At 43.6% G+C, this 27,361-nt stretch overlaps 1 protein-coding gene across 9 annotated transcripts in view; it reads right to left on the reverse strand.

Annotated features, from left to right (window-relative positions):
- The window catches only part of fam184ab (family with sequence similarity 184 member Ab), a 286,418-nt gene that overhangs the window by 141,620 nt on the left and 117,437 nt on the right, over positions 1–27,361 (reverse strand). For all 9 annotated transcript variants that reach the window (XM_038799695.1, XM_038799689.1, XM_038799694.1 and 6 more), the window contains exons 5-6: positions 24,506–24,703; positions 18,318–18,440 (exon numbers count right to left, since the gene is read on the reverse strand). In XM_038799695.1, the coding sequence (XP_038655623.1) occupies positions 18,318–18,440; positions 24,506–24,703 (321 nt within the window). The remainder of the gene's footprint in view (positions 1–18,317; positions 18,441–24,505; positions 24,704–27,361) is intronic.

Here is a 27,361-nt window from a genome sequence, read left to right on the forward strand (position 1 = left end):
AGATGAATCTTCATGATACTACTGAGAGCAAACCAGGAGAAAAATCAATGGGATTTTGTTGAATGGGTTGTAACTCAGTTTTTAAACTGTGCATAAGTAACAATTACTGAATGTGTATGCTCCTGAAAAACTAATTTGACAACTTTTGAGTACCCCCCAGCAGCATTTACTTTTTTTAAATAACTTTTTTTTTCCCCAAAATGTATCATATTTCAGCTTCCACCTTAATTCCATATGTATGTCCAATCTTTATTTCACTGTACAATGATTAGCAAGTGGAATATAATCTGTGCTTTTTACTTCCAGGTTTGCTATCTCAAAATGTTTTAATCTGCTTGAATGGTTTGTCGAATTATTTTATTGCTGCTGTATGTCATAGATACCCAAGAGTGGGATGGCGTGGTGGTGCGGTGGGTTGGCGCTGTGGCCTTGCGGCGCCGAGGTCCTGGGTTCGGTCCCGGCTCTTGGTCGCTGTCCGTGTGGAGTTTGAACATTCTCCCCATGTTTGCATGGGTTTCGCCCCCACAGCCCAAGGGTGTGCGGGCTTGGTGGATTGGCCATGCTGAATTGCCCTTGATTGGAGGGAATGGATTGGGTACTCTAAAATTTTAAAAAAAGATACCCAAGCGATGGTCCTGGATTCAAAGGAACAGAGGAAATCAACGGTCCAGAAATGGTTTGGTTTTTGCTAAGCTTTCTTCAAAGTCTGGCTCTTTACTGCCAACGGCAAAGCCTAGGCAATTATTCCTTCATTTAAAAATATTTCAATTAACTTATTTTTCAATTTAAGGGGCAATTTATTGTGGCCAAGCCACCTACCCTGCACATCTTTGGATTGTGGGACCCACACAAACACGGGGAGAATGTGTAAACTCGGACAGTGACCCGGGGCCGGGATCGAACTTGTGAGCAAGGCGCTGTGAGACAACAGTGCTAACCACTGCGCTATCCAGCCACCCCCACCTGGTTCATTTTATTTCCAGCTTTGTCAATCATAGTCCTGCCTTATTCACTGCCTCCTTGCCACCACATCATGTAATATAAACTCACCTCAGCATGAATATCTCCGGAATTGCATCGCAACAGTTTTCTGGCCCAAAATTATACCCAATGACTTGGGCAAGGCCTTCCTTCAGTTTTAAACAGCTTTATTTTTTAAAATATTTTTATACTCCTCCTTTTTCACATTGTCTCCCAAATTTACACCTTACAATAAAAAACAATCACTAACGAATGCAATGTCAATGCCCACATCAATAATAATGATCCCATCCTCCACCAAACCCCAGACATTGGTCCGCATGTTAACATAAACAAAAGACAACAAGGAATCAAGAATCGCCCATAGTCACCATTAACACATACAGTCCCCCTCCCCCCCAACACTCCCAGCCCCCAACACCCCTGATGTTCAATGTAATCCAATTCTCCAAAGTGCATAATGAATAACGCCCATGAATTGTAGAACCCCTCCATCCTTCCACTCAGTTTAAATTTGACCTTTTCAAGAGTCAAGAATTCCAGGAGGTTCCCCCCGCCACGCCAGGGCACAGGGTGGAGAGGTTCATCTCCACCGTAAGGGGATCTGCCTTCGGGCGATCAACGAGGCGAAAGCTACAACATCAGCCTCCGCATGCGTTTCCAGCCCCGGCTGGTCCCACACCCCGAATATGGCCTCCTGAGGGCCCAGGTCCAGTTTCACCACTGATTACCTTAAAGAGATTACCCTAAAAACCTTCCAGTAATCCTCCAGCTTTGAACAGGACCAAAACATATGAACTTGGTTTGTGGGGCCCTCCCTGCAACGTTCACACACATCTACTCCCTAAAAGAGCCGGCTCACCCTTGCCCTTGTAAGGTGTGCTCTATATATTACCTTTAGCTGTATCAGCCCCAACCTCGCACCTGAGGTGGAGACGTTAACCCTCCGGGGCACCTCACACCAGGACCCCTCTTCCATATCCTCTCCCAACACTTCCTCCCACTTTGCCTTGATCCCTTGCAGCGGTGCCTTCTCCTCTTCCAAAATAACTACCCACTTTGTGTCAGCACCTACTCCAACAATGTGGAAGCCGGCTCTACTGGGAAGCTGTGTCTCCTTTCTAGCATGTATCTAAATATTTCCCCCGCTCCAGCCCATACTTCACTCCCAGCTCCTTTAATCCTGCAAATCGACCCCAAGAAACAGATTTTTTTAGTGTCTTAATTCTTTTCTCCTCCAATCTTCGAAAATTTCCATCCCACTTCCGACTCAAAACTATGGTGCCCCCGAATTAGCATCTCCCTTGACCCTGCCACCAACACAAAGTGCTGGCGAAACTGCCTCCAAATTCTCAACGAAGGTATTATTACCAGACTCCCTGAGTATTTCCCCGGTGCTGTTGCGAGCACCTTCAATCCCGGCCCCCTGCACAAACTCTCCTCCATTCTGACCCATTGGGAGTCAAACCCTCTGACCCAGCTCCGTACCTTATTCACATTCGCCGCCCAATAATAGTACACCAGGTTCGGAAGACCCAAACCCCCTGCCTGCCTTCCTCACTGTAGTAGCACCTTTCTAATTCTGGCCACCTTCCGTCCCCATATGAACGAGGCAATCATCCCTTCAATCTGTCTAAAAAAATGCCTTCGGCAGGAAAATTGGCAGGCATTGGAAAATAAACAGGAAATCACGGCAACACGTTCATTTTAACCACCTCTACCTGACCCGCCAGTGACAGATGGAGACCATCTCACCTCGCCAGATCAGCTTTCACGCTCCCCACCAAAGTAGAAATGTTGTACCTATGGAGCCCCCCCCCCCCCCCCCCCCCCCCACAATCCCGAGCAACCTGCACCCCCAGATATCTAAAGTGAGTCCTGCCCTACGGACTGGCAGATCCCCCCCCCCACCCCTGCCCCCACCCACGGCCGAGAAACCATAAAATATTCACTCTCGTCTAGATTTAATTTGTACCCCGAGAAGGATCCAAACAACCGAAGCAGCTCCAGTATTCCTCCTATTGACACACTCGTTTCCGACACATACAATAACAAGTCATCGGCATATAAGGACACCCTATGCTCCATCCCCCACCCCCCCACGCTATCCCTTTCCCCGAACTTTGGGCCAATGGCTCAATTGTGAGTGCAGCAGCAGGGGGGATATAAGACATCTCTGCCTAGTCCTACGGTGGAGAGGAAAGTATTCCGAGCTGATGTTACTTGTGCGGACACTCACCCTGGGCTCCTAATATTGTAGCTTTACCCAGTCCACAAATCTTGGTCCAGTCCCAAACTGCTCCAGAACTGCCATTCAACCTGGTCAAACTTTTTCTCGGCGAATTAATGCCACAACCACCAGTTTCCTTCCCTTCCGCCGGTGCCATAACCACGTTCAATACCCTCCTAATGTTCGAAAAGAGCTGCCTCCCTCTCACAAACCCCATCTGGCTTAGCTCACTGGGCTAAATCGCTGGCTTTTAAAGCAGACCAAGCAGGCCAGCAGCACGGTTCGATTCCCGTACCAGCCTCCCCGGACAGGCGCCGGAATGTGGCGACTAGGGGCTTTTCACAGTAACTTCATTGAAGCCTACCCATGACAATAAGCGATTTTCATTTCATTTCATTTCGTCACCTATCACCTTCGGGAGGCACTCCTCTAGCCTACCTGCCAGTACCTTTGCGTCCACGTTTAAAAGTGATATGGGCCTATACGACCCACACTCCGTTGGATCCTTATCTTTCTTAAGTAACAGGGAAATCGATGCCTGCCCCAAAGTTTGTGGTAAACCCCCTTCCCTACCGTCTCCTCAAACATCCCCACCATCAGTGGCACCAGCTTATCTTTGAATTTTTAAATAATATTCCACTGGAAACCCATCCGGCCCTGCCACCTTCCCCGACTACATCCTCCCAATTGCATCTTTTAACTCCTGCTCCACTACTGCCCCTTCTAATGTAGCCCTGTCCCCCTCCCCGAACCTCGGGTACTCCAGCCAATCTTGAAATTCCTGCATCGCCCGGCCTCCCCCAGGTAGCTCTAACCTGTACAATCTCTCATAGCATTCCTTAAAGACCTTGTTAATCTGATCTGGAGCTACCACCAACTTCCCTGCACTGCCCCGCACCTGGACAATTTCCCTTGCTGCAGCCTCCCTCCGGAGCTCTCCATGCTTGTAAACTGTATCCCTTTCTGTCCTCAATTGGTGTACCGCCTTCATGGTAGATAGTCGGTCAAAGGTCGCCTGGAGTACCTTTCTCTTCTCCAACTTCTCTGGGTCCCCATCTTCTGTATACCTCCTATCTACCGCCAGCATCTCATCTATTACGCTCTCCTCTTTGTCTAGCCGAGACATGAACAAGATCACCTCACCTCTCACCGCCACCTTTAAAGCCTCCCAGACAACCGTCTTCGATACCTCCTCGTGTGCAGTTAAAACCTACATATTCCTCGATTACTTTTTCAATTTTGTCACAGAACCCTCAGTCGCCCAACAGCACCACATCTAACTTCCACCCTGCTCTCTGTACTATCCCCTTCTGCAGTACCATAGCCAATGCGGAGCATGATAAACAGGCAAACAGAAATGAAATAATATTCAATTTTACTTTTTGCAATCGTCTCAGAGAAAAAGCTAGGAACAGTCATCTTATGTTTGCAGAGGGTCCAATATTTGCAGAGGGCATTGACCCTAGCACAGAGAGGTTGCAACACCTCTATGTTATATTAATGCAAAGGATTAGACACTCATACGCGCCAGTTAGTCTGTTTAATCACAAAATCACTGAAAACTTTATACAGGCCAAGCCATTAAGTCATCAGGGAATCAAGATGGACTTTTTGTCTGTTTATTAAAAACCAGGAAATCCAGACAAACAAGAAAACAGTGTACTTATTCATTAACGCCAGAGCAGCTCACTTAAAAAAATAAATATATCATTTCTGTTGAATTTGCAAGTACCTTTGTGGAGTGATTTAGTGTTGGTGAGGTTTTTAACCCAGCTGTGTGATCTCTATATGTGCATGTACACAAGAGGTTAATGTGTAATCAGTAGCACCACATGATCACTAGAGGGCCGGACCAACAGGGGCATAAAAGGCAGCCACATTGGGTCTCTGGCTCTCTTGGGTGCACTGTAACCAGGGCAATAGCAGACTAGTATAGATGGCTAGTGGAGTTAGTATAATTACTGTAGTTAGATCTTGTTAACCTTATCACTAGTATCAAAGTTAAAGTAAAGAACTCATGCAATTATTGTTATAGTTATTCAATAAACCTTTTGTTACTACTGGACGAGTTTGAGTCTTCATCTAGATTCAGAAGACCTCTTCATTAACCAAGGATTGAGTAGCACATGTTACCTACCACACAGGTAACAAAACACCAGTGATGATTTTTAATTGCAAGTGAATTAGATACTATAATATTTATTGTAACATTAAGGTACCAAGAGTAATATTCTTGTTTAATCTGATACAGGTTACTTGGAATAAGGCAGTCCTTTGTTTATTAATGTAGAATCACACAGCACAGAAGGAAGGCATTTGGCCTATTGGGCCTCTGTTGACAGGATGTGTGTTTTCTACTTTCTGCCATGCCTGTGTAAACTAAATTCCCTCAGTATCCGTTTATGTGCTCAGAAGGTTGTTGCTCCATGCCACAGGTCTTCATTTTAATCTCCCTGGTTTTCCTTTTTGCCTTGCCTCTCTCATCAAGACAACTTTCCCTGTATCCTTAACTCAACCGATCACAACTCTCCTCTGGCCATCACAATTTTGAATACTTTTTGAATAAACCCTCAGCTCCCTCTGTGTCTCCCCTAACATTTTCTAAAAATTACATTAGTCCACTGGCACTGTTATCTTATGAAAAGCAACCCCAATTCAACAATCTTTGCTCTCAAAAACCTCTAACACAACTTTCCCACGAGCAGTTAGTCTTACCAACCTGCTTTCTATTCTGCTCATCTACCGCAAAGTCCTGCATTCCTGCCAGTTTGTCAATTATCACTCCTCCTTACTTCTCTCCAAATAATATCCATTCACTTGTGAACAAGGCCCTTACCATCAAGCTGCTTAATGTAACATTTGCATGGCGATCTTGGCCTTGCTTACCTTTGCTCTCAGGTGGCAACAACTTATTACTCAAGCCTGCCCATCTGGCTATCCTTTCTACCACCTATCCCATCTAATTCACTCGATGGTATAGCTCACAGCACAAGTCATTCCTTGCTCTCTTCCTCCTTTGATCATCTAACCGGTTGCACCTCTCACATTTCTACTTTAAAATTCTTGTTTTCTCAGTCACCTCTTCCAGATTTGTCCTCTGAAATATTCCCCCATTGCCTCTGCAGAGTTCTCATTCTGAGCTCTCCTTGCTTTCTCTCCTCGGAATACACTATCCTCCCAGACTCTCTAGACCTCTTCTCCCTGTACACTCTGCTATCCATATTGCAATTACTCCCTTGACCATGCTATTTTTGAAAGACCCTCTTCAACCATTTCCTTATCCCTCACAATCCACAACTCCAACACCCTTTCAAATCTACTTTATTCACCATCCAGCTCATACAATTTAACTTTGATACTCTGAATCACGAGACATTTGGCATTGCATTTACCATATCTCTGCAGCTGTTTTGCTCAACCATTCCTACACCTCATCTTTGATGTCCATATCCCCAGTGAAATCATTACTCCTCCAGAGCGCTCCATCAAGTCCAAAAGGTGCAAATTAAGCATATTCGGCAGTCAACTGTTTAGTCATCAATCATTGAATTCGACTGAACCACAAAGTAGAATCAAGCCTCACTTTCCTCTGCCAAAACTAACCTTGCAGAATTATTCTGGAGAGCCAACCTAACTCCCAATTTGGAAACAAATGGACTTACTAGTGATGGACAGCATGGTTTTGTGAAGGGGAAGTCGTGTCTCACTAATTTGATCGAGTTTTTCGAGGAAGTGACAGTGATGACAGATGAAGGAAAGGTAGTAGATGTTGTATACATGGACTTCAGTAAAGCCTTTGACAAGGTACCTCATGGTAGACTGGTACAAAGGTGAAGTCACATGGGATCAGAGGAGAGCTGGCAAGTTGGATACAGAACTCTCTCTTGTACTCCCCTAAGACCTTTGATGACCATGTGACCCACCTTCTTTTCTCTTGGCCCCATTACCACCACCAAATTTCCTTTCATAGCCCCTGTGTTCACTGAAATTGTAAATGGCTTCCGCTCCTCAGACACTCTTCACTTGTCTTTCAAAACCTCTTTCAACCGTCACAGACTATTTCAATGCTTTCCGGATGAGGTCAGCTGCTGTGTTTATTATCCTACCATACTGGACTTAGGTCATTATGCCCTCAACCCCCAAGCACCCCCTCAATTTACGGGATGCGGCTATTGCTATCTCAGTGAGCATTTTTTCCCCATTCTTAATTGTACTTGAGACGTTGGTGAGCTGTCTTCTTGAACAGTTGCAATCCCGTTGGTGTAGGTACACCCAAGTGATGTTATAGGGAGGGAGTTCAAGAATTTTAACCCAGTGAGAGTGAAGGAACAGTGGCGTATTTCTAAGTAAGGTTGGTGGGTGACTTGGAGAATCTCCATGTGGTGGTGTTCCTATGTGCTATGTGGCTATTGACCTTCTCCTCCTAGATGGTAGCGGCCATGGGTTCGGAAGGCCCTGTCTAAGGAGTCTTGCTGAGTTGTTGCAGTGCATCTAGCAGATAATACAAACTGCTACCACTATTCGTCAGTGGTGGAGGGAGTGAATATTTATGGAAGGGGTGCCAGTGAGTGGGCTACTTTGGCTTGGATGGTGTTGAGTTTCCTGAGTGTTGTTGGAGCTGCATTCACACAGGCAAGTGGAGAGTATTTCATCACACTCCTGACGTGTTCCCTGTAGATAGTGGACAGGATTTGGGGAGTCAGCAGGTGAATTACTCAGCACAGGATACCTTGCCTCCGACCTGCTCATATATCCATAGTATTAATATGGCTAGTCCAGTTTAGTTTATAGTCAATGGTAACCCCAGAATGTTGATAGTGGGGGATTCAAAGATTTTCTCTTGTTGGGGATTGTCTGGCACTTGTGTAGCATGAATGTTACTTGCCACTTGTCAGCCCAAGATCTTCCTTCATTTGGACATGGGCTACTTCAGTATGAGGAGTCACAAATGGTGCTGAACATTGTATAGTCATCAGCGAACATCCCATCTTCTGATCTTATGATGGAAGGAAGATTATTGGTGAAGCAGCTGAACATGGTTGGGTCTGGGATACTCCCCTGAGGAACTCCTGCAGTGATGTCACAGAACTGAGATAATTCACCCCCAAACACGATCCTTTGTGCTAGTTATGATCCCAACCAGTAGTGGATTTTCCTCCTGATTCCCAATTACTCCAGTTTTGGTAGGGCCATTTGATACCATACTAGATCAAATGCAGACTTGATTTGAAGGGATGTCACTCTTACCTCATCTCTAGTTCAATTAATTTGTCCACATGTGAACCAAGTCTGTAATGAGGTCAGGAGCTGAGTGACCCTGGTGAAACCCAACTGAGCATCAGTGAGCAGGTTACTGCTACGCAAATGTCACTTGATAGCGCTGTTGATGACCCCTCCATCACTTTAGTGATGGGCAAGAGTAGACTGAGGGGGCAGTAATTAACTGATTTGTATTTGTCCTGTTCCTTCAATACAGGATGTACCTAGGCAATTTTGCACATTACGGAGTAGGTGCCAGTGTTGTAGCTGTATTGCAACAGCTTTGCCACGTGCGCGGCACGTTCTGGAGCACAAGTCTACAGTAGTATTGCTGGAATATTGTCAGGGTCCATAGTCATTGCAGTATCCAGTGCTTTCAGCCATTTTTTGATATCACGTGGAGTGAATCTAATTGGCTGAAGACTGGCATCTGTGATGGGACCTCACAAAGAGGCCAAGATGGATCATCTATTCGGCACCTATGGTTGAAGACTGAATGATTCAGCCTCATCTTTTGCACAGATGTGCTAGGTTAGAGTCATTGGATTTACCATGTAAAAGGAGGCCATTTGGCCTATTGAGTCTGCACCGTTCATTGGAAAGAGTACCATGTCTCCACCATATCCCGTAACCCCATCGAGCAGCAGGTGAGGTGGCAAGGCTGCAGCCTGTGGGAGCTCATGGCTACCAGTGTTATCCATAGAACATAGAACATACAGTCCAGTAACTGCAGTAAGTGCCTGAAGTTTTAGGAGCTTCGGCTCAGAATCATTGAGCTGGAGGCTGACATGCTGATGCTACGGTACATCAGGGAGGGTGAGAGTTACCTGGATGTTTCAGGAGCTGGTCACACCTCTAAGGATGGTATCTTTTGGTTTGGAAAGTGGTCAGGGACAAAAGGCTGTGACTGCAGCTGAGGCAGGTAAGGGGACTCAGAGGCAGGAATGTAGGAGTGTCAACCTCTGCAATTGTCCAACAGGTTTGAGGTTATTTCCACTTGTTTGGATGAGAATGGAGGTCTGTAGGGTAGATGAGCTGACTGACCATGGAACTGTGGGACAGGATGCTATTCAATCGGGGGGAAGCAAATAAGAATGTTAGGGGACAGTATAGTGAGGGGCTTGACACTGTTCTCTGTAGCAAGGAGCGACAGTCCAGAAGTCTGTGATGCCTGCCCAGTGCCAGGGTTCAGGACATTTGCTCAGTGTTGGAGAAAAACTTACAAAGGGAGAGTGAGGATCCAGTTGCCATGGTGCACGTCGGTACCAAAGCCTGAGGAAGGATGAGGAAGGAGGCTCTGCATAATCAATATGAGGAGCTAAGTACCAAATTAAGAAGCAAAACCTCAAAATAATTTCTGGATTATTACCTGACAAACTTTTAAATTAACATAGGACAAATAAGATTAGAGAAATTAATGCATGGATCAAATAAGTGAGTTCCAGTTCATGGAGCACTGGCACCAGTATTGGAGAAAGTGGAATGTGTAACATTGGGAGAGTCTGCACTTGAATGATGCTGGGGCTGATATTCTAGCGAGCCTCATAACTAGTGAAGTAGAGAGCTTTTTAAACTAAATAGTGGGGACAAGGCTTCAAGTTTTGGAAACCCAAAGCATAGAGACCAGCTAAGAAAGCAATATATTAACTTGGGAAATGATAAACAGACCGTGACTGGAAGGGACAGAGCACAAATCTAAGAGTTAATTGGCAGATAAGGCTAGGTGCTACAGAAATAACATAAAGACAAAACTTAAGTCTCTGTATCTGAATGCAAAATAGATGATCTGATAGCGCAAATAGAAGTTAATATGTGTGATTTGATTATCAGAGAAACATGGCTGCAGGGTGACATGGATTGTGTCTTGAATACTCAACCTTTCCCCTGTGTGGTGATCCTCAGATTAAATCACCACCAGTCAACTCTCTCTCTCACAAAGGGAGAGAGCAGCTTTTGGTCCTCTGGGACTATGGCAACTTTCATTGAAAGGTATGTGACATTTAGGAACAGGAAGTTAGGAGACAGTGGAAGTGTGGCTCTGTTAATTAAGTAATTAATTAATTAATCTATAATTGTCACATTATAGAGGGATGATCTGATTTCAGAAAACCAGGATATACAAGCAGTTTGGGTTGAGATGAGAAATTACAATGCCAATAAATCGCTTGTGGGAGTGATGTACAGGCACCTTAATTGTAACTACATGGTAGGAGAGAGTATAAAAGAGATAATGGGCATTTATCAGAAAAGGTACTGCAATAATCATGGGGGATTTTAATCTACATATAAATTAGAAAAGTCAGATGGGCAAAGGTAGTGTAGATGAGGAGTTCATAGAACGTTTTCAAGATAGTTTGTTCGATCACCATGTTCTGGAGCCAACCAGAAGCCGCACTATACGAGATCTGGAATTGTGCAATGAAATAGGATTAATTGTTAATCTCATAGTGAAGCACCCCTCGGTAGCAGTGATCATAATATGAGTAAATTTTACATTCAATTTGAGTGCGAGAAGGGTGCATCAAAGACTAGCATTTTAAACTTAAATAAGAGCAACTATGAGGTATGAAAGTGGAACTAGCTAAAGTGAACTGGAAAATATACTTGTGATAAATCAACGGCTGTTCAGTGGCAGACATTTAAAGGGACATTTCAAAACATTCCAATGAGAATGAAAAATTTGAAGAGGAGCACCCATCCAAGGTTAACTGAAAAAGTAAAGACTATATTAAACTTACAGCAAAAACAAAAATTTTCGCAAAGGCAAGTAGCAGGTCAGAAGATTGGAAAGAATATGAAGAACAACAACAAATATCAAAAAGATTGATAAGGAGGGAAAAACTAGAGTGTGAGGAAAAGCTTGCCAGTTATATAAAGATGGACAATAAAGGTTTCTATAGATATTTAAATAAGAAAAAAGTTAATAAATTGATCATTGGCCCAATAGAAAGTGCATCTGGAGAATTGGTAATGAAAGTAGGACTGAGGTGGATGGATTAACATAGAACATAGAACAGTACAGCACAGAACAGGCCCTTCGGCCCTCGATGTTGTGCCGAGCCATGATCACCCTACTCAAACCCACGTATCCACCCTATACCCGTAACCCAACAACCCCCCCCTTAACCTTACTTTTTAGGACACTACGGGCAATTTAGCATGGCCAATCCACCTAACCCGCACATCTTTGGACTGTGGGAGGAAACCGGAGCACCCGGAGGAAACCCATGCACACACGGGGAGGACGTGCAGACTCCGCACAGACAGTGTCCCAGCCGGGAATCGAACCTGGGACCCTGGAGCTGTGAAGCATTTTTGCTAACCACCATGCTACCGTGCTGCCCTTTAAACAGGTATTGCGCATCTGCCTTCACTATAGAGGACAGCAGTAATACCCCAGAAATAGCTGTAAATCGGAAAATGGAAGGGAGGGAGGAACACAGCAAAATGGCAATCACCGGCGAAGTGGTAGTGAACAAATCATTGGCTCTGAAGGCTGACAAATCCATTGGTCTGGATGAACTTTACCCTAAGGTCTTGAAAGAAGCGGCTAATGAGATAGTTGATGCATTGGTTTTAATTTTCCAAAATTACCAAGATTCAGGAAAGATTCCATTAGATTGGAAAGGAGCAAATATAACACCTTTATTCAAAATGGGAGGGGGCAGAAAGCAGGAAACTATAGGCCAGTTAGTCTAATAGCCAGCATAGGGGAAATTTTAGAAGGCATCATTGAAGATTTATTGCAAGGTATTTGGAAAAATTCAAGGCAATCAGGCAGAGTCAATATGATTTTATAAAAGAGAAATCATGTTTAACCAATTTATTGGAATCTTTAAAGGAATCACATGTGCTATAGATGACGGGAAACCGATGGACATACTGTGCTTAGATTTCCAGAAGGCATTCCAGATAGGAATAACAGCAAACGGGATTATTATTTAAACGATAACATATTAAAGCATGACGCTGTTCAGAGAGACTTGGGTGTGCTAGTGCATGAGTCACAGAAGGTTACAAGTGCAACAGGTGATTAAGAAGGCAAATGGAATTTTGTCCTTCATTGCTAGAGGGATGGAGTTTAAGACTAGGGAGTTTATGTTGCAATTGTATAAGGTGTTAGTGCGGCCACACCTGGAGTATTGTGTTCAGTTTTGGTCTCCTTACTTGAGAAAGGACGTACTGGCGCTGGAGGGTGTGCAGAGGAGATTCACTAGGTTAATCCCAGAGCTGAAGGGGTTGGATTATGAGGAGAGGTTGAGTAGACTGGGACTGTACTCGTTGGAATTTAGAAGGATGAGGGGGGATTTATAGAAACATTTAAAATTATGAAGGGAATAGATAGGATAGATGCGGGCAGGTTGTTTCCACTGGCGGGTGACAGCAGAACTAGGGGACATAGCCTCAAAATAAGGGGAAGTAGATTTAGGACTGAGTTTAGGAGGAACTTCTTCACCCAAAGGGTTGTGAATCTATGGAATTCCTTGCCCAGTGAAGCAGTTGAGGCTCCTTCATTACATGTTTTTAAGGTAAAGATAGATAGTTTTTTGAAGAATAAAGGGATTAAGGGTTATGGTGTTCGGGCCAGAAAGTGGAGCTGAGTCCACATAACATCAGCCATGATCTAATTGAATGGCGGAGCAGGCTCGAGGGGCCAGATGGCCTACTCCTGCTACTAGTTCTTATGTTCTTATGATAAGGTGCCACATCAAGCTTATTGCAGAAAATAAAAGCTTATGTGTAGGGGATAACATATTATCATGGATTGAAGATTGGCATAAATATTTTTTTTCTGGGTGGCAGGATGCGTTGAGTGGTGTGCCACAGGGATCAGTACTAGGACTTCAGCTTTTTACAATTTATAATCAATGACTTGGATGAAGGGACTGAAGGTATGCTTGCCAAATTTGCTGACAACACAAAGATAGGTCAGAAAGTAAATTGTAATGAGGACATAGGAAGCCCAATAAGGTACACAGATAGGTTAAGTGAGTGGGCAGAAATCTGGCAAATGTCAACTATAATGTGGGAAAATGTGAAATTGTCCATTTCGACAGGAAAAATAATGATTATCCAAATGGTGAGAACTGTAGAGCTCTGACGTGCAGAGGGATCTGGTGTCCTCGTGCATGAATCACAAAAGAATGGTATACGGTATGGCAAGTAATTAGGAAAGCTAATAGAATAGCTTATCCCATCATGGCCTCAACTCCACTGTCTATGGAGAACAGGCAGGAAAGTGGAGTTGAGGCCATGATGGGATCAGCCATGATCACAATGAAGGTGTTTTGGCTCGGAGGCTAAATTGCCTACTCCTGCTCCTAGGTCATGTGTTCTAGGGAGGAGTTACTCTGGCTGATTGCGCAATCCAGCTCTTAATCTGTAGGATTGTAGGTAACAGATGAGGAACATATCAACTATGATAGAATAGCGGAGCAGACTCGATGGGCCGAATAGCCTAATTCTGCTCCAATATCTTATGAACTCATGAATCGTGAGGAGAATTGATTACAAAAGTATGAAAGTGACACTTCAGTTATACAGGGCATTGGTGAGACTACATCTCGGTATAGTATTGGTCTCCTTATTTAAGGAAAAATATAAATGTATTAGAAGCAGTTCAGTGAAAGTTTTCTAGACTAAAACCAGAATTGGGTGGGTTGTCTTATGAGCAAAAGTTGGAAAGGTTAGGTTTGTATTTATTAGAGTTTAGAAGAGTAAGAAGCTTTAACAGCCTGAGGGGTAATGACAGGATGGATGTGGAGAGGATGTTTCCTCTTGTTGGAGAATCCAGAACTAGGGATCACTATATAAAAATAAGGAGTCGCTCATTTAAGACAGCGATCAGAAGTGTTTTCTCTCAAAGGGTCACGGGTCTCTTCCTCAAAAGGCAGTGGAAGCAGTCTATGAATATTTTTAAGATAAGGCCAGATAGATTCTGGGTAAACAAGAGGGTGAATGGTTATCGGGGGTAGGCACGAATGTGAGGTTGAAGTTATAATCAGATCAGCCATCATCTTATTGAATGGCGGAGCAGGCTCGGGGAGTAGAGTAGCCTATTCCTGCTCCAAATTCATATGTACGTATGCAAAGAACTATACAACATATGAATTAAGAACAGGAGGAGGTCATTTCCCTTCTTGAGCCTGCTCTGCTATTCAATTAGAACATGCTCATTTGATTATGGCTGCAACTTCACATTCCTGCCTACTTCCAATAAACTTTAGATACTGAAACGATAAGGCCCTGTTTGTGGTAAAATTACTGATCGCAGGCATGATGGGAAGTTTTTGGTCAACTTGAAATGAGACATATTGTGCTGGATTCTCCGCCCCACCGTGCCACATTTCTGTTTTACTCCGGCTGTGGGATTCTCCGTTACGCCAGCTGGTCAATGGTGTTTACCACTGTGAGGTACGACGTCCACGCCGTCGGGAAACCGACAAAAAATTCTTGCCGGCGGAGAATCCAGCCCATTACCTTGAGAACAATGACCTATTTAAAGGAGAGTTTGCAATGCACAGATTGAAAGTTTGCAAGATGCAAAGCAAACCATGAGCTGATTCCTGTGACCACAGTGTTTGGAATTTGAACCTGTGGTTAGATGAAAGACGCCATTCGAGTTAGAAATAGAACAGAAGAGTATAAGAATCAAGCATCAAAGGACTTTGCTTCAACGACAACCTAGAACCAACCTCGCACATGCTTCCCTGAGTGTAGGCTCAGAAAACAGAACAGATCTCGGAGAAGAACTTGGCCAATTCAGTCCAATGGAGTAATATCTACTCGTGTCTGAAGCTGTGACTCCTGAGGCAAGCTGTGATTTGAATACACAGGCTGGTTTAGCACAGGGCTGAATTTTAATACACACAGGGGCTGGTTTAGCACAGGGCTAAATCACTGGCTTTGAAAGCAGACCAAGGCAGGCCAGCAGCACAGTTCAATTCCCTTACCAGCCTTCCCAAACAGGCGCCGGAATGTGGCGACTAGGGGCTTTTCACAGTAACTTCATTTGAAGCTCACTTGTAACAATAAGCAATTTTCATTTAATTTCATTTAAGATAGTGTATTTGATGCAAGTTTAGTGAATAAATTGTGTTCAACCATAAGTTCACTGTAGTGTTTGATACGTGACTGTTTGACAGAGACTACTATTTTCCTTTTTATCTACTTGTAGAAGCTTTTACTGTCAGTTTTTATATTTCTTGCTCCCTTTTTAAAAACAAATTTGCTGGTTTTCAAAGCATTTCTGATCTTCTGGTCTACCACAAAACCTCTGAGCATTCTATGACTTTTCTTTCAATTTGATCTCACCCTGAACGTCCTTACTTAGCCCTAGATTGTACATCCTTCTTGTAGAATCTTTCTTCTTCAGAGGAATATATTTTTTGCTGAATTATGAAGTATCTCCTTAAATATCTGCTGCCATCGTACGTTTCCCAGTCCTTTTTAGCCAGCCCCTGTAAAGTGTTGGGTGTTGCAATGTAAAGGGTCATTGTAATGGTGTGATCGTCAAGGACAGCGAGGCCCTGGAAGCACATAACTCATCAGATCAGGAGCAGGTGATGAGAAAGGTAGTGGATGAGGAGGCAGACGGAGATGGCACTCAACAGAGAAGCGCCCTGTTGCACATAGAGCTGGCCTCCTCCTATCACCTGCCAGGTAAAGGACCTCTCCTCTCCCTCATTGCCTCCATCATTGGATCCAGATCAACAGAGATGAGGTGAGGGGCTACCTTGCCCATGCACCAGCCTCTGTCTCCCCGCGACATCTCGCTTCCTTATGGTGCTGTGGAAGGCTTTGGCACAAACAACAAATCTGTCCTTTGGGACAATCAGCCTAAGTAACAGCTGCCAAATGATGTCTAAATGAATCCCACACTTCATCTGATACATCTCCCTTTCCACCCATACACTATTTAAATGGACAAGAAACCAGCCTCCGTGACCAATGAAAGGTTTCCTCATGTGAAAATCTGAACTTCAATTAGTTTAACGCTGGAGAGGGGGGTTTGACCTGAAAACAAACCCTGCTCCTGTTTCATACCTCAATGGTGAAAATTCAGCCCTATAGGTTTTCTGAAATGCTACAGCTTCATCACCCTACTCACATAAATGTTTTAACAACCTGTGCATCTTTGATGATGTTAGTGTTAATTATATGCTAACCATATTAAGAAGCACCAGATGAAGCCATTGTTGAATTAATTCTCTTGAGCACTTACAAAGAAATACACAACACTTTATTTTAATCATATATGTTTTCTCAAAAGTTTAGCCTTTTTTTTTTACAGTGGCCCTTTAAGGGGTTGTTTAATTGGTTTATTTATTAATTAGTGCATTTTATTTTACGGATATATCCAAGAGAGTATAAAGAAAAATTGCTGAGACACTGGCAGTGGGAGGTAGAGGCAGATACATGCAATGCTACATCTGTAAAAAATCTATTATCAAGGAAAAGGATAGGCATTTGGTTAACATGGAGCAGAAGGTGATAAGAATATTTTTTCAGACAGAAGATTGTAATCAGGGTTACTTTTGTGAAGAATGGTTGAAATCAGGTGTAAATTGTCTGATCAAGGTTTCTCACTGATGTTCACTGAATCCGTAAATTCTTACCAATGGAAAAATGAAGTAGATACACGGACAAAGGTTACATCCTTACCAAAGAGAAAACAAAGTATGGCCTTGGCACTATCACCTCCCATCAAAAGATCATAGTCAAAGGATTTTGTTAGCTACAGGCTCATCAGCTGGATACGGAGGAAGATTTTGAGTGTCTACTCAGCTTTATGGGTAAAATTTACAAGCAAGATGATCTGTTCGATGTCTACATGGCCTAATCAGACTTTGATAGAGTTCAAAAAGATAGATGATCATTCAAAAGAGGAATATGTCATGAACTTTAATAGAAATGATGCAGAAATTAAATTTGGAAATTCCTCAGTCAGTGCTTTCATTCAAATTGTTGAATTGAGCCAAATTGTCGGACATGATCCTAACTGGGGTTAGATTCTCAGGAAGTGAAACTCTTTTGGTTCAGATGTTTGATGCTTTAAAAAAAATCTTGGAAAAGCCCTCATTTCAAGCAGCTTTGATGGCACAAATGGGGCAGTCCACAGTGTCATCGAGAATATTTGGGGCCTTCGAAATAATTCAGATAAAGGTGCAGTCATCAATCCAACAGAAGAACGACAAGACAATAAAATGAGAATGAAGGCATGTTTGAAAGATTTGCAATCAACAGAATTAGAATATTAGGAATGCCCGGGGAAAAAATTAATAGGTGTTTCATGTGACTCCAAATATCAATATATTAAATTGTCTGAAGCGGAACAGCAGGGGTTTAATGCACTGCATGCTACAGAAAATTTGTAACTTGAAGTAATTTGCAACTTGGAGAAGCATTATCAGTCTGAGGGAATTGCACTGGTTATAAGCAGCTTCATCTGGTAATGTATGCACATATTCATTTACTGGCACCTTGTTGGATAATAGTTACATTTCACAGCATGGAATGGATTGGTTAAAATGTAAATTAGATTTGCTTCGCAGTGAGAATCAAAGCAATGTCAGGAAATATGAAAGTACTACTTGTTTTGGGGACAACAACATACCAAGGTCACTGAAAGAGTGGCGATCCCATGCAGAATAGCTGGAGTATGCCAGATTTATTAGTATAGATGTAGTATTTTTAGTGGGGCATTTAGTTAAAGTCATGGCACTGAACATGGCAGTTTTCCAAACATGCTCAGTGATCTGAGACAAGTTTTGTGTTCCATGAGAATAACCTTTTCAAATTACATAATCATATTTAAGGTCAGCAGTGTGACCAATCTTATTCTTGCCTCTTGATTGGCTGTATTTAGCTTGGCAGTCAACTCTTCGCGAAGGTTTTCCATTTGCTGTTTGAATTGATTTTTCTCTTCTTCTATTCGCAAACGATCCTTCTCAATATGTTGGTCCATTTCCTAAAAGGGTAAGGGTATGTTAGAGAGATTGAGGTTCTCAAGCAAATAAATGCAAACATTGCTATTATTTCATTCAGATACATATCTTTTTAATGTTAGGTTTCAAAATTGTTATTTTCAATGTGCATTTCAATGAATTCAGATGGCATACCCAAGCTTTTATTTAGCCTAGAGTATTAAGAAATGTATTTGCACTTGCATTCTGTGCATAACACCAGGAAAACATCATTACTATTTAATTTTAAAAATAAAATACATCTATAAAACAGAATTAAATTTCAATATTTTAATCTGCTGATACTATTAACCTAATTCACCAAATCTTTATCAAATGGCACTTGTTTTTTTCTTTTTCTAAATCTATTTCATATTACCTGGCATATTTTAAACAAAAAAAGGAGATTTATACCATGTGTTTATCTTCATTCTCAGTTTCATTGTTTATATCCTAATTTTTGGCCAATATAGAGCTAATGCTGGTGTTACACACAGGGACAGGAGACAACTGAAACCCTCTAATCCTCTCCCTTACTGTCAGTAATCAGTGTATTTATAGAAAAAGTGTGCCTCTTAGCCCTTTGAGTGCGGGATCAATTTTAATAACAGTAGCAAGCTTTAATGGCTTTAAATGACGAGGATTAGTTATTCACGCATTCAATCCAAAAGTCTAAACGCAATGTCACTCAGTCAGCACTCGCACACAATGACTCACACACAATTATAAAGTTAAAAATAGAAGAGTAATTAACAGTTCACTTGTTTGGTTTGTCTTAGAAGGTCACAGCCATTGTGGCCCCATGAAACAAAGTAGTTTCTTCCACTCTTGAATTGGAGTTTAGATCACTTCAAATAGCTTGAGCTGGATATCAGAATTTTGTATGATTCCCTCAAATGTATGAATGCTCACCCGGTCACAAAGTTAGGACTAGTGATTTTCAAGCCAGAAGGTTAAATTTAATTGCATGTGGCCTTAGATTAGGAATACAGTTGATTGATTAAGCTGTGGCTGTGGCACCCTCCAAGTTTTAAAAGGGCTTCAGTATTTCTGCAACGGCCTGCAGCTGATACTCTGCTATGATGTTCTTAGAAAACTGCTCAGGTCGCTCTAGGTTTTGGGATAATAAAGGATTTGATATCAGTTGCCAGTTTCTGTCACACGACCAATTGTTCTTGTCCACCTATTGATGTTGAATGAAGATAAGACTATAGTCCTTTCATATCTACTTGTCATTAACTGGTTTCCCACAGTTCACATTTGTTAAATTGCAAACTTGGAGACATGGGGCGGGATTCTCCGACCCCCCCACACAACCGGGCCGGAGAATCCCGTCCCGCCGCCAAATTCTCCGGCGCCGGTTTATTGGCGGGGCGAGGATCACGTTGCGCTGGTCGGGGGCTGTTGGCCGTGCCCCCCCTGGCGATTCTCTAGGCCCCGATGAGCCGAGCGGCCGCACGTTTTTGGCTGATCCTGCCAGCATGAAATACACAAGGTTCATACCGGCGGAACCTGGCTCTGAGGGCAGTTAGCAGGGTCCTCGGGCGGGGGGGGGACGACAGTGGTCTGGCCCTTGATCGGTGCCCACCGATCTGCGGATGGGCCTGTGCCATGGGGACACTCTTTCCCTCCGCTCCGGCCTCTGTAAAGCTCCGCCATGGCCGGCGCGGAGAAGAAACCCCCTGCGCATGCGCAGGGATCATGCCAGCAGTTCTGCTCATGCGGCAGAACACGCTGGCGCTCCTGAGCATGCGTCAACTCGCACTGGCCGGCGGAGACCCTTCAGTGCCGGTTGGCGCGGCGCCAACCACTCCAGCGCCGGCCTAGCCCCCAGAAATGCAGAGGATTCCGCAACTTCCGGGCGGCCCGACGTTCGAGTGGTTCACGTCACTCTTTGGCGCCAGTACGACAAGCCCGCCGGCTCGGGGAGAATCCCGGCCCTGATGTCAGTCAGTCCATTGACTTTAAGTTTGGAGTAAGCCATGAACAATGACAGGTGTGAATTTGATGGAGGGATTCTGTGTAGGTAAGTACATTCAAGTTGGAGGCCCTCAACCAGGGTAAATTAATTAGGTAGTTTGCATTAAATTGACAAAAGTAACGTGACCCTTGGCAGCCAGCTTCACTACTTTGTCAATGTCTATTTAAAAAAAATACAACAACAGCTCTGGATAGGAACACAGTCTACACTTGAAATTATAAATAGGACAAATATGCATAACATGGGGAAGCAAAGGGCAAAATAGCCTTAGCCCTGCCAGTATGCCTCTGTCATAATTCCAAGTGGTGTGCAGTGCAACGGCTAGAAAACTAAACACAAAGGGTAGAATTTTCCCTGTGGGCTTCAGGAGCCCACTGTCGGGATCAAATGGGGATCAGAAACCCACACTGGGTGAGAAACAGTCACTCAGCAGTGATTTTATATGCAAGTCCCAACTTAAAGTATGCAAAAAGTTAAGTATGCAATGATCTCGCAATTAGCAACTATGTACACAGCATTGATGCGATCAACAAATCCAATACAATAAAATCAACATCCTTTTGGTAATAAGACGTAAAAAATAGGGTCATTATTAAATGTGCGACCTACTCCTCCATGGCCGCCACCGGAAGTCTCCGGAAGAGAGTTTTGTTGCATGTGAGAATGGAGCAGTGGAACAGCTTGGGGAGTTATAGAAGGACTATGGCGGAGGATGCAATATCGATGGAGGGGGTTCAGGCCAAATGGGAGGAGGAATTGAGGTTAGAATTGGAGGAGGAAGTATGCTGTGAGGCTGTGGAGGATGAATGTTACGTCTTTGTGTGCGACATTAGGGTTCATACAGTTGAAGGTACTGCATAAGGCTTATGTGACCAGGTCTAGGATGGGTAGGTTGTTTGGTGGAGCAAAGGATAAGGGTGTGCATTGTGGGAGGGGTCCGGCTAACAATGTGAAAATATTCTGGTTGTGTGGTGAGCTCATTGGGTTCTAGGTCTCCTTCTTTAGCACCATGTCAGCAATTTTGCAAATTGAACTGGAGCCCTGACCTGAGGCTGTATTTGGGGTGTCAGACTTGCCCGAGTTACAGACAAGGGCCAATGTCCTGGCCCTTGCCTCGCTAAGGTGAGTGCTGACGGGATGGAGGTCAGCTTAAATCCAGTGTCTTTGTATAGCTGGGAGATCTTAAGGAGTTTCTGTTCCTCAAGAACGTCAAGAACACCATGAAGGGGGCAACAGCGGCTCTACTGGAGATGGCAGCTGTTTATTCTGTATTTTAATGAGTTGGTCAATGTTAGTTGCTGGGGAGGGGGAGGGGGGGGGGGGGGAGTCTGGGGGGTTGGTTTTGGGTTCTTTGGTATTGTGTTATTGTCATGTATAAAATTGAAAATGTTCAACTAAAATATATATTTTTAAAATAAGACAATCCCTTCATCCCAGAATCAACATAGTGAACCTTTTTTTGAATGGCCTAACATGCGAGTATATCCTTTCTTAAATAAGGAGACCGAAAGAGTATGCAGAACATCTGATGAGGCATAAATGCCCTATATTATCGTTACAAGTTTCATTCCTTTAAGCTGAATTCCCCTTGCATTTAAAGCCAACATTCGATTTGCCTCCCTAATTACTTGCTGTATCTGCATCTAACATTTTGCAAATCGTTTACAAGAAGACTCCAATCCCTTCTGCGTATTTCCATTTAAATAATATTCTGATTTTCTAACACACCAAAAATAACCTCATATTTCCCACATTATTCTCCACCTGGCAAATTCCTGCCCACTTACCTAACCCATCAATATCTCTCTTCAGATTTATTGTATCCTCCACACAACTTGCTTTCCTACCTACCTTTGTATCATCAGCAAATTTGGCTACTAGGTTACAAATAGTTGAGGTGTCAGCACCACAAATTACAGTTGCAACCTGAAAATAGCTCATATCTCAATTCTCTGCTTCCAGCTAGTTAGCAAATCCCCTATCCGTACTAATACATTACCACAACATTAAAAGATCTTCCGGTCCGGTTGCCGGCTTAGCTACACAGATGGTTCATGATGCAAGGCCAACAGCATGGATTCAATTTGCGTACCGGCTGAGGTTATTTATGGAGGCCCTACCGTCTCAACATTGCCCCTTACCTGAGGTGTGGTGATCCTCAGGTTAAATCACCAACAGTCAGCTGTCCCCCTTAAAGGAGAGGGCACCCTATGTTCATCTACGAGATGGTGACTTTACCTTACCTGTAAGGTCTTCCTTTGTGAAGTAATCTTTTATGTGGCATCTCACTAAATTCCTTGTGGAAATCCAAATATGGTAACATCCACTGGTTCCCCTCTGAACTCTGCATTTTATATCCTCAAAGAATTGGAATATATTTTACAAATCGTAGAAAGATGGCGGGCGGAATTCTCTGTTTCTGCAGCTAAGTGCCAACGTCGGCATGGGACCCGTGGTGTATCACAACTGGCAATTAATTGCGAACCCCTCCGGTACCGGTGGGGCGCTAGCACCAGCACCAGCACCGCGTGAAACGCTCACGGATCACACCGAAAACAGAATGAGAATGTCGGGTCCCAGGCCGCTTATGCGCACGGCTGATGACCTGCACCATTGTGCCGTACAACATGGCGTCGGCCGTGCCTACCTCAACCTGCCAACCACGACCCCATAGCCCACCCTCTGGCCACGCCCCACAAATCCCCCCAGCCTTAGCAGAAGCCACCCCTGCCAGCGGCATGGTTCTCAAACGAGTGTGGCACAGTCCGCAGCCGTCAAACCGGGTTCCCGCATGGTTGGGAGTATTTTGCCGTCGGGCTACAGAGAATCCAGCCTGGCAACTGACCTATAGTTTCCTGTTTACTATCTCCCTCCTTTCTTGAATTGTGTTGTGTTGTATTTCCACTTTTTCAATCCAGTGGGACCTTTCCAGAATTCAGGGAATTTTGGAAGATCACACCAATGTATCCACTAGCTCTGCAGCCTCTTCTTTTAAGACCCTAGGATGCAAACCATCAGATACAGAAGTCTTGTCAGACTTTAGTTCCTGTAGTTTACTTATACTCTTTGAACTTCTGAAAGTGATTGTTTCAAGTTTCTCGCTCCCTTTCTCCCCTTGATTTTCCAAGATTCATGGAATGGCTTGTGTCTTCTGGTGTGAAGCTAGATACAAAATACTTATTCAAAGTCTCTTCCATTTCCTTGTTCCCAATTATTAATTTCCCAGTCTCATCCTCTAAGGAATCAATGTTTACTTTCACCATTCTCTTCCTTTCTTTAAAAGCTTTTACTGTCTGTTTTTACATTCTCAAGATGGCGCCGGAGCGAGGCGACTCTCTGCGAGCTCTCCCTCACAGATCCTCTTTTTATTTATCTTATAATCGTTCTAATCTTTTAAAATTTAATTCTGAGACTAACATTATTACTTACCTCTATCTTTTCCCTATTATGTATTTTCTTTTATTTCCTTTTCTTTTCATGTACTTAATGATCTGTTGAGCTGCTTGCACAAAAATACTTTTCACTGCACCTCGGTACACGTGACAATAAACAAATCCAATCCAATTCTTGCTAGTTTGTTCTCGTATTCTAATTTCCCCCTTTTTAAAAAAGTCATGCATTGTTGGTTTCCAAAATATTCCAGCCTATCTTTGAAGCAATTTAGTTTCAATTTTATACCACCCTTAGCCACAGATGGTGTGTATTTGTGCAGAGTCTTTCTTCCTCAATGGAAAATACCTTTGTTGAGAGTTATGAAGTGCTTTCTTAAATGTCTGTCACGGTTTACCTTACCTTCTAACTAATTTTCCCAGTCCACTTTCACCAACTCTATCACTATACCTTTGTAATTTACTTTATCTAAGTTTAGGCTACTGGAGAAACCCAGTTTCTCATCCTCAAAGTGAATGTGAAATTTCTGAATCTCAGTTTAGGGCACTGAAATATGAAATCCTACTGTTATACCCTAATTTTTGCCAAAATCATTCATTAATCCTATCTCATTACACATTGCCAGGTCTAAAATAGCCTGTTCCCTGGGATGCTGTGATTAGCGCTCAAAGGTTATCGTAGGTGATATTTTCCACTAACCAACTGCAACTTTTTCTTTTCTCTCTCATGCGTGCCTTGAACAGAATCTAACGTAGCTTGATGCATTTGAGACAACTCCTCCACATTGTCCCTGAAGGTGTCTCTTAGATATATAGTTTCCTCTTCAAGTTTATGGTGCAGATTTGTTATTTTCTCTTCATAATATTGTCTTTGCCTTTCTTTTTCTTCATTTAAGGACTGCAAATACAAAAAAAGGAATCATTCAATTCCAAAGATGGTCATACATTTCAGGTCTTACAGACAGTTGAAGGTATTAGGCACTTGATTTGAAGAATGTTACTTCAAAGGTGGCAATCAACAGGGGATGTTACAATAATGTATTTAAATGCATTCAAGAAATAGGGAGGCTAACAGTACAATGCATTACAGGCCACAAAACAATGAAGAAATTGAGGTGGAGATCTGAAAACAGTTCAGAGCTATTGAACTATTCAAAAATAACACTGCAGCAACAACTTGTAATATTGCATCATTAACATTAAATCTCTCAAGGGAGCATTATAAAACAAAATATGACACCGAGCTGCATAGGGAAATATTTGGTCAAATGACCAAAAGTTTGGTTAAGCATTGGTTTTAAGCAGTGCCTGAAAGGAGAAAAGAGGTAGAAAGGTGGCGAGATATAGAGAGGAATTCCAGATTTAAGGACCAAAGCAACCATAGGCACGGTCATCAATGGTGGAGTGATTAAAATTAGGGATCATGGCTGATCTGATTTTGGCCTCAACACCACTATCCTGCCTACTCTCGATACCCCTTTGATTCCCCTTCAGTCAAGAATCGCCTTCAAAATATTCAACAACACTACCTCTACCACTCTCCAGGGAGCACAGACTCATGCATGACCTTAATCTCTCTGCATTTAGATAATATGCTTCTTTCTATTCTTCCTGCCTTAATGGACAAGTTCACATTTTCCCACATTATACTCCATCTGTAAATTTTTGCCCACACACAACCTATCTATGCCCTTTGCGAACTCACGTTTTTATTCATTGCTGGAATTTGGGCGTCACTGGCGAGGCCAGAATTTATTGCCCTAATTGTACTTGAGGAGGTAGTGGTGAGCTGCCTTCTTGATCCTTTGCAGCCCATGTGGAGATGGTACACCCACAGTATTGTTAGGGAAGAAGTTCCAGGATTTTGACCCAGCAACAGGAAAGGAATGGCGATATACCTCCACATTGGCACAGTGGTTAGCACTGCTGCCTCGCAGCGATAGGCACCCGGGTTCAATTCAAGCCTTGGGTGATTATCTGTGTGGAATTTGCACGTTCTCCCGTGTCTGTGTGGGTTTCGTCCAGGTGCTCCCGCTGTCCAGGTTCAAATGTGCTGGTTAGGTGGATTGGCCATGCCAAATTGCCCCTTAGTGTCCAAAGATGCGTAGGTTAGGTGGGGTTACGAGACAGGGGTGGGGGAGTTGGTCTAGGTGCGGTGGTCTTTCGGAGGATCGGTGCAAACCCGATGGGCCGAATGGGCTTCTGCACTGTCGGAATTCTATTCTCTGAGTTAGGATGGTGAGTGGCTTTGAGAGGAACTTCCAGGTGGCATCGTGCCCTTGTCCTTCTAAATGGTAGAGGTTGTGGGTTTGGAATGTGCTGTCTATATATAAAAGGTATGAGAGAGGCAAAAATAGACATTGGACCACTGAAAAATGTGGCTGGAGAAGTAATAATAGGAAACAAAGAAATGGCAGACAAACTGAATAGTTACTTTGCATCAGTCTTCACGGTGGAAGACACCAGTGGGATGCCAGAGTTCCAGGAGAACCAGGAGGCAGAGGTGAGTGCAGTGACCATTACGAAGGAGAAGGTTCTGGGGAAAATGAAAGGTCTGAAGGTGGATAAATCTCTTGGACCCGATGCACTACACCCCAGGGTTCTAAAAGAGATATCTCAGGAGATCGTGGATGCATTGGTGGTGATCTTTCAGGAATCACTGGAGGAAGGAAGGGTCCCAGAGGACTGGAAAGTGGCTAATGTAACACCTCTGTTTAAGAAGGGAGGGAGGCAGAAGATGGAAAATGATAGGCCGGTTAGCCTGACTTCGGTCATTGGTAAGAATTTAGAGTCCATTATTAAAGATGAAATCGACTTCCAGTGGCGACAATGGAGTGAAAGGTCGCACATTCAGCAGCTCTCGCCCTTAGTTGTTTTTTTAATGGTTTTTAAGCTGGATTTTTCAGGAAATTTCTCAACATACGTTGATCGAAGGGAGAGGGAAAGGAGGTGACCCTCAATTTGGGATTGTGTCCAAATAAGAGTCGAAAAAGAAGAAACCAAAAGATGAGTGAAAGCAAAGTTTAGAGGCCATCGAGCACAATGGTAACGAGACAAAGCGTGCCCACGCCAGCTCACTGGTCGATGGTGTAATGGGTCGAGCACCTGGATGAGAAGTTCGCACGGCATCTTAAGGAGTGTGCAGAAGACATGACCCAGGCGATAGCCTCGATTAAGGAGGTGGTTGACCGGATGGAGGAGAAAATGAAGACCCAGGGACTGGAAAGTTGCAGGAGCAGGCGACTGAATGAGAGGAGGAGTCCACTGCGATGGCTTTGGAAATTAGCATACTACAGGACAGACAGAAACGACTGCTGGATAAGGTAGAGGACTTGGAGAATTGGTCTCGCAGGCAAAATATCCGAATCGTCGGGCTGCCAGAAGGAAAGGAGGGATCAGAAGCGGGTACGTATGTGGGGAAGATGTTGCAGGAGATGGTCGGGGCTGTTGTGACTGACAAGCCGCTGAAGGTGGACTGGGCACATAGGGTGCTCAGACTTAAGCCCCAGGGTCATGAGTCCCCGAGGGCCATGGTGGTGAGGCTACATCAATTCCT

Source organism: Scyliorhinus canicula, chromosome 6 (assembly GCF_902713615.1).
Source record: "Scyliorhinus canicula chromosome 6, sScyCan1.1, whole genome shotgun sequence".
In the NCBI taxonomy this organism is placed as follows: domain Eukaryota; kingdom Metazoa; phylum Chordata; class Chondrichthyes; order Carcharhiniformes; family Scyliorhinidae; genus Scyliorhinus; species Scyliorhinus canicula.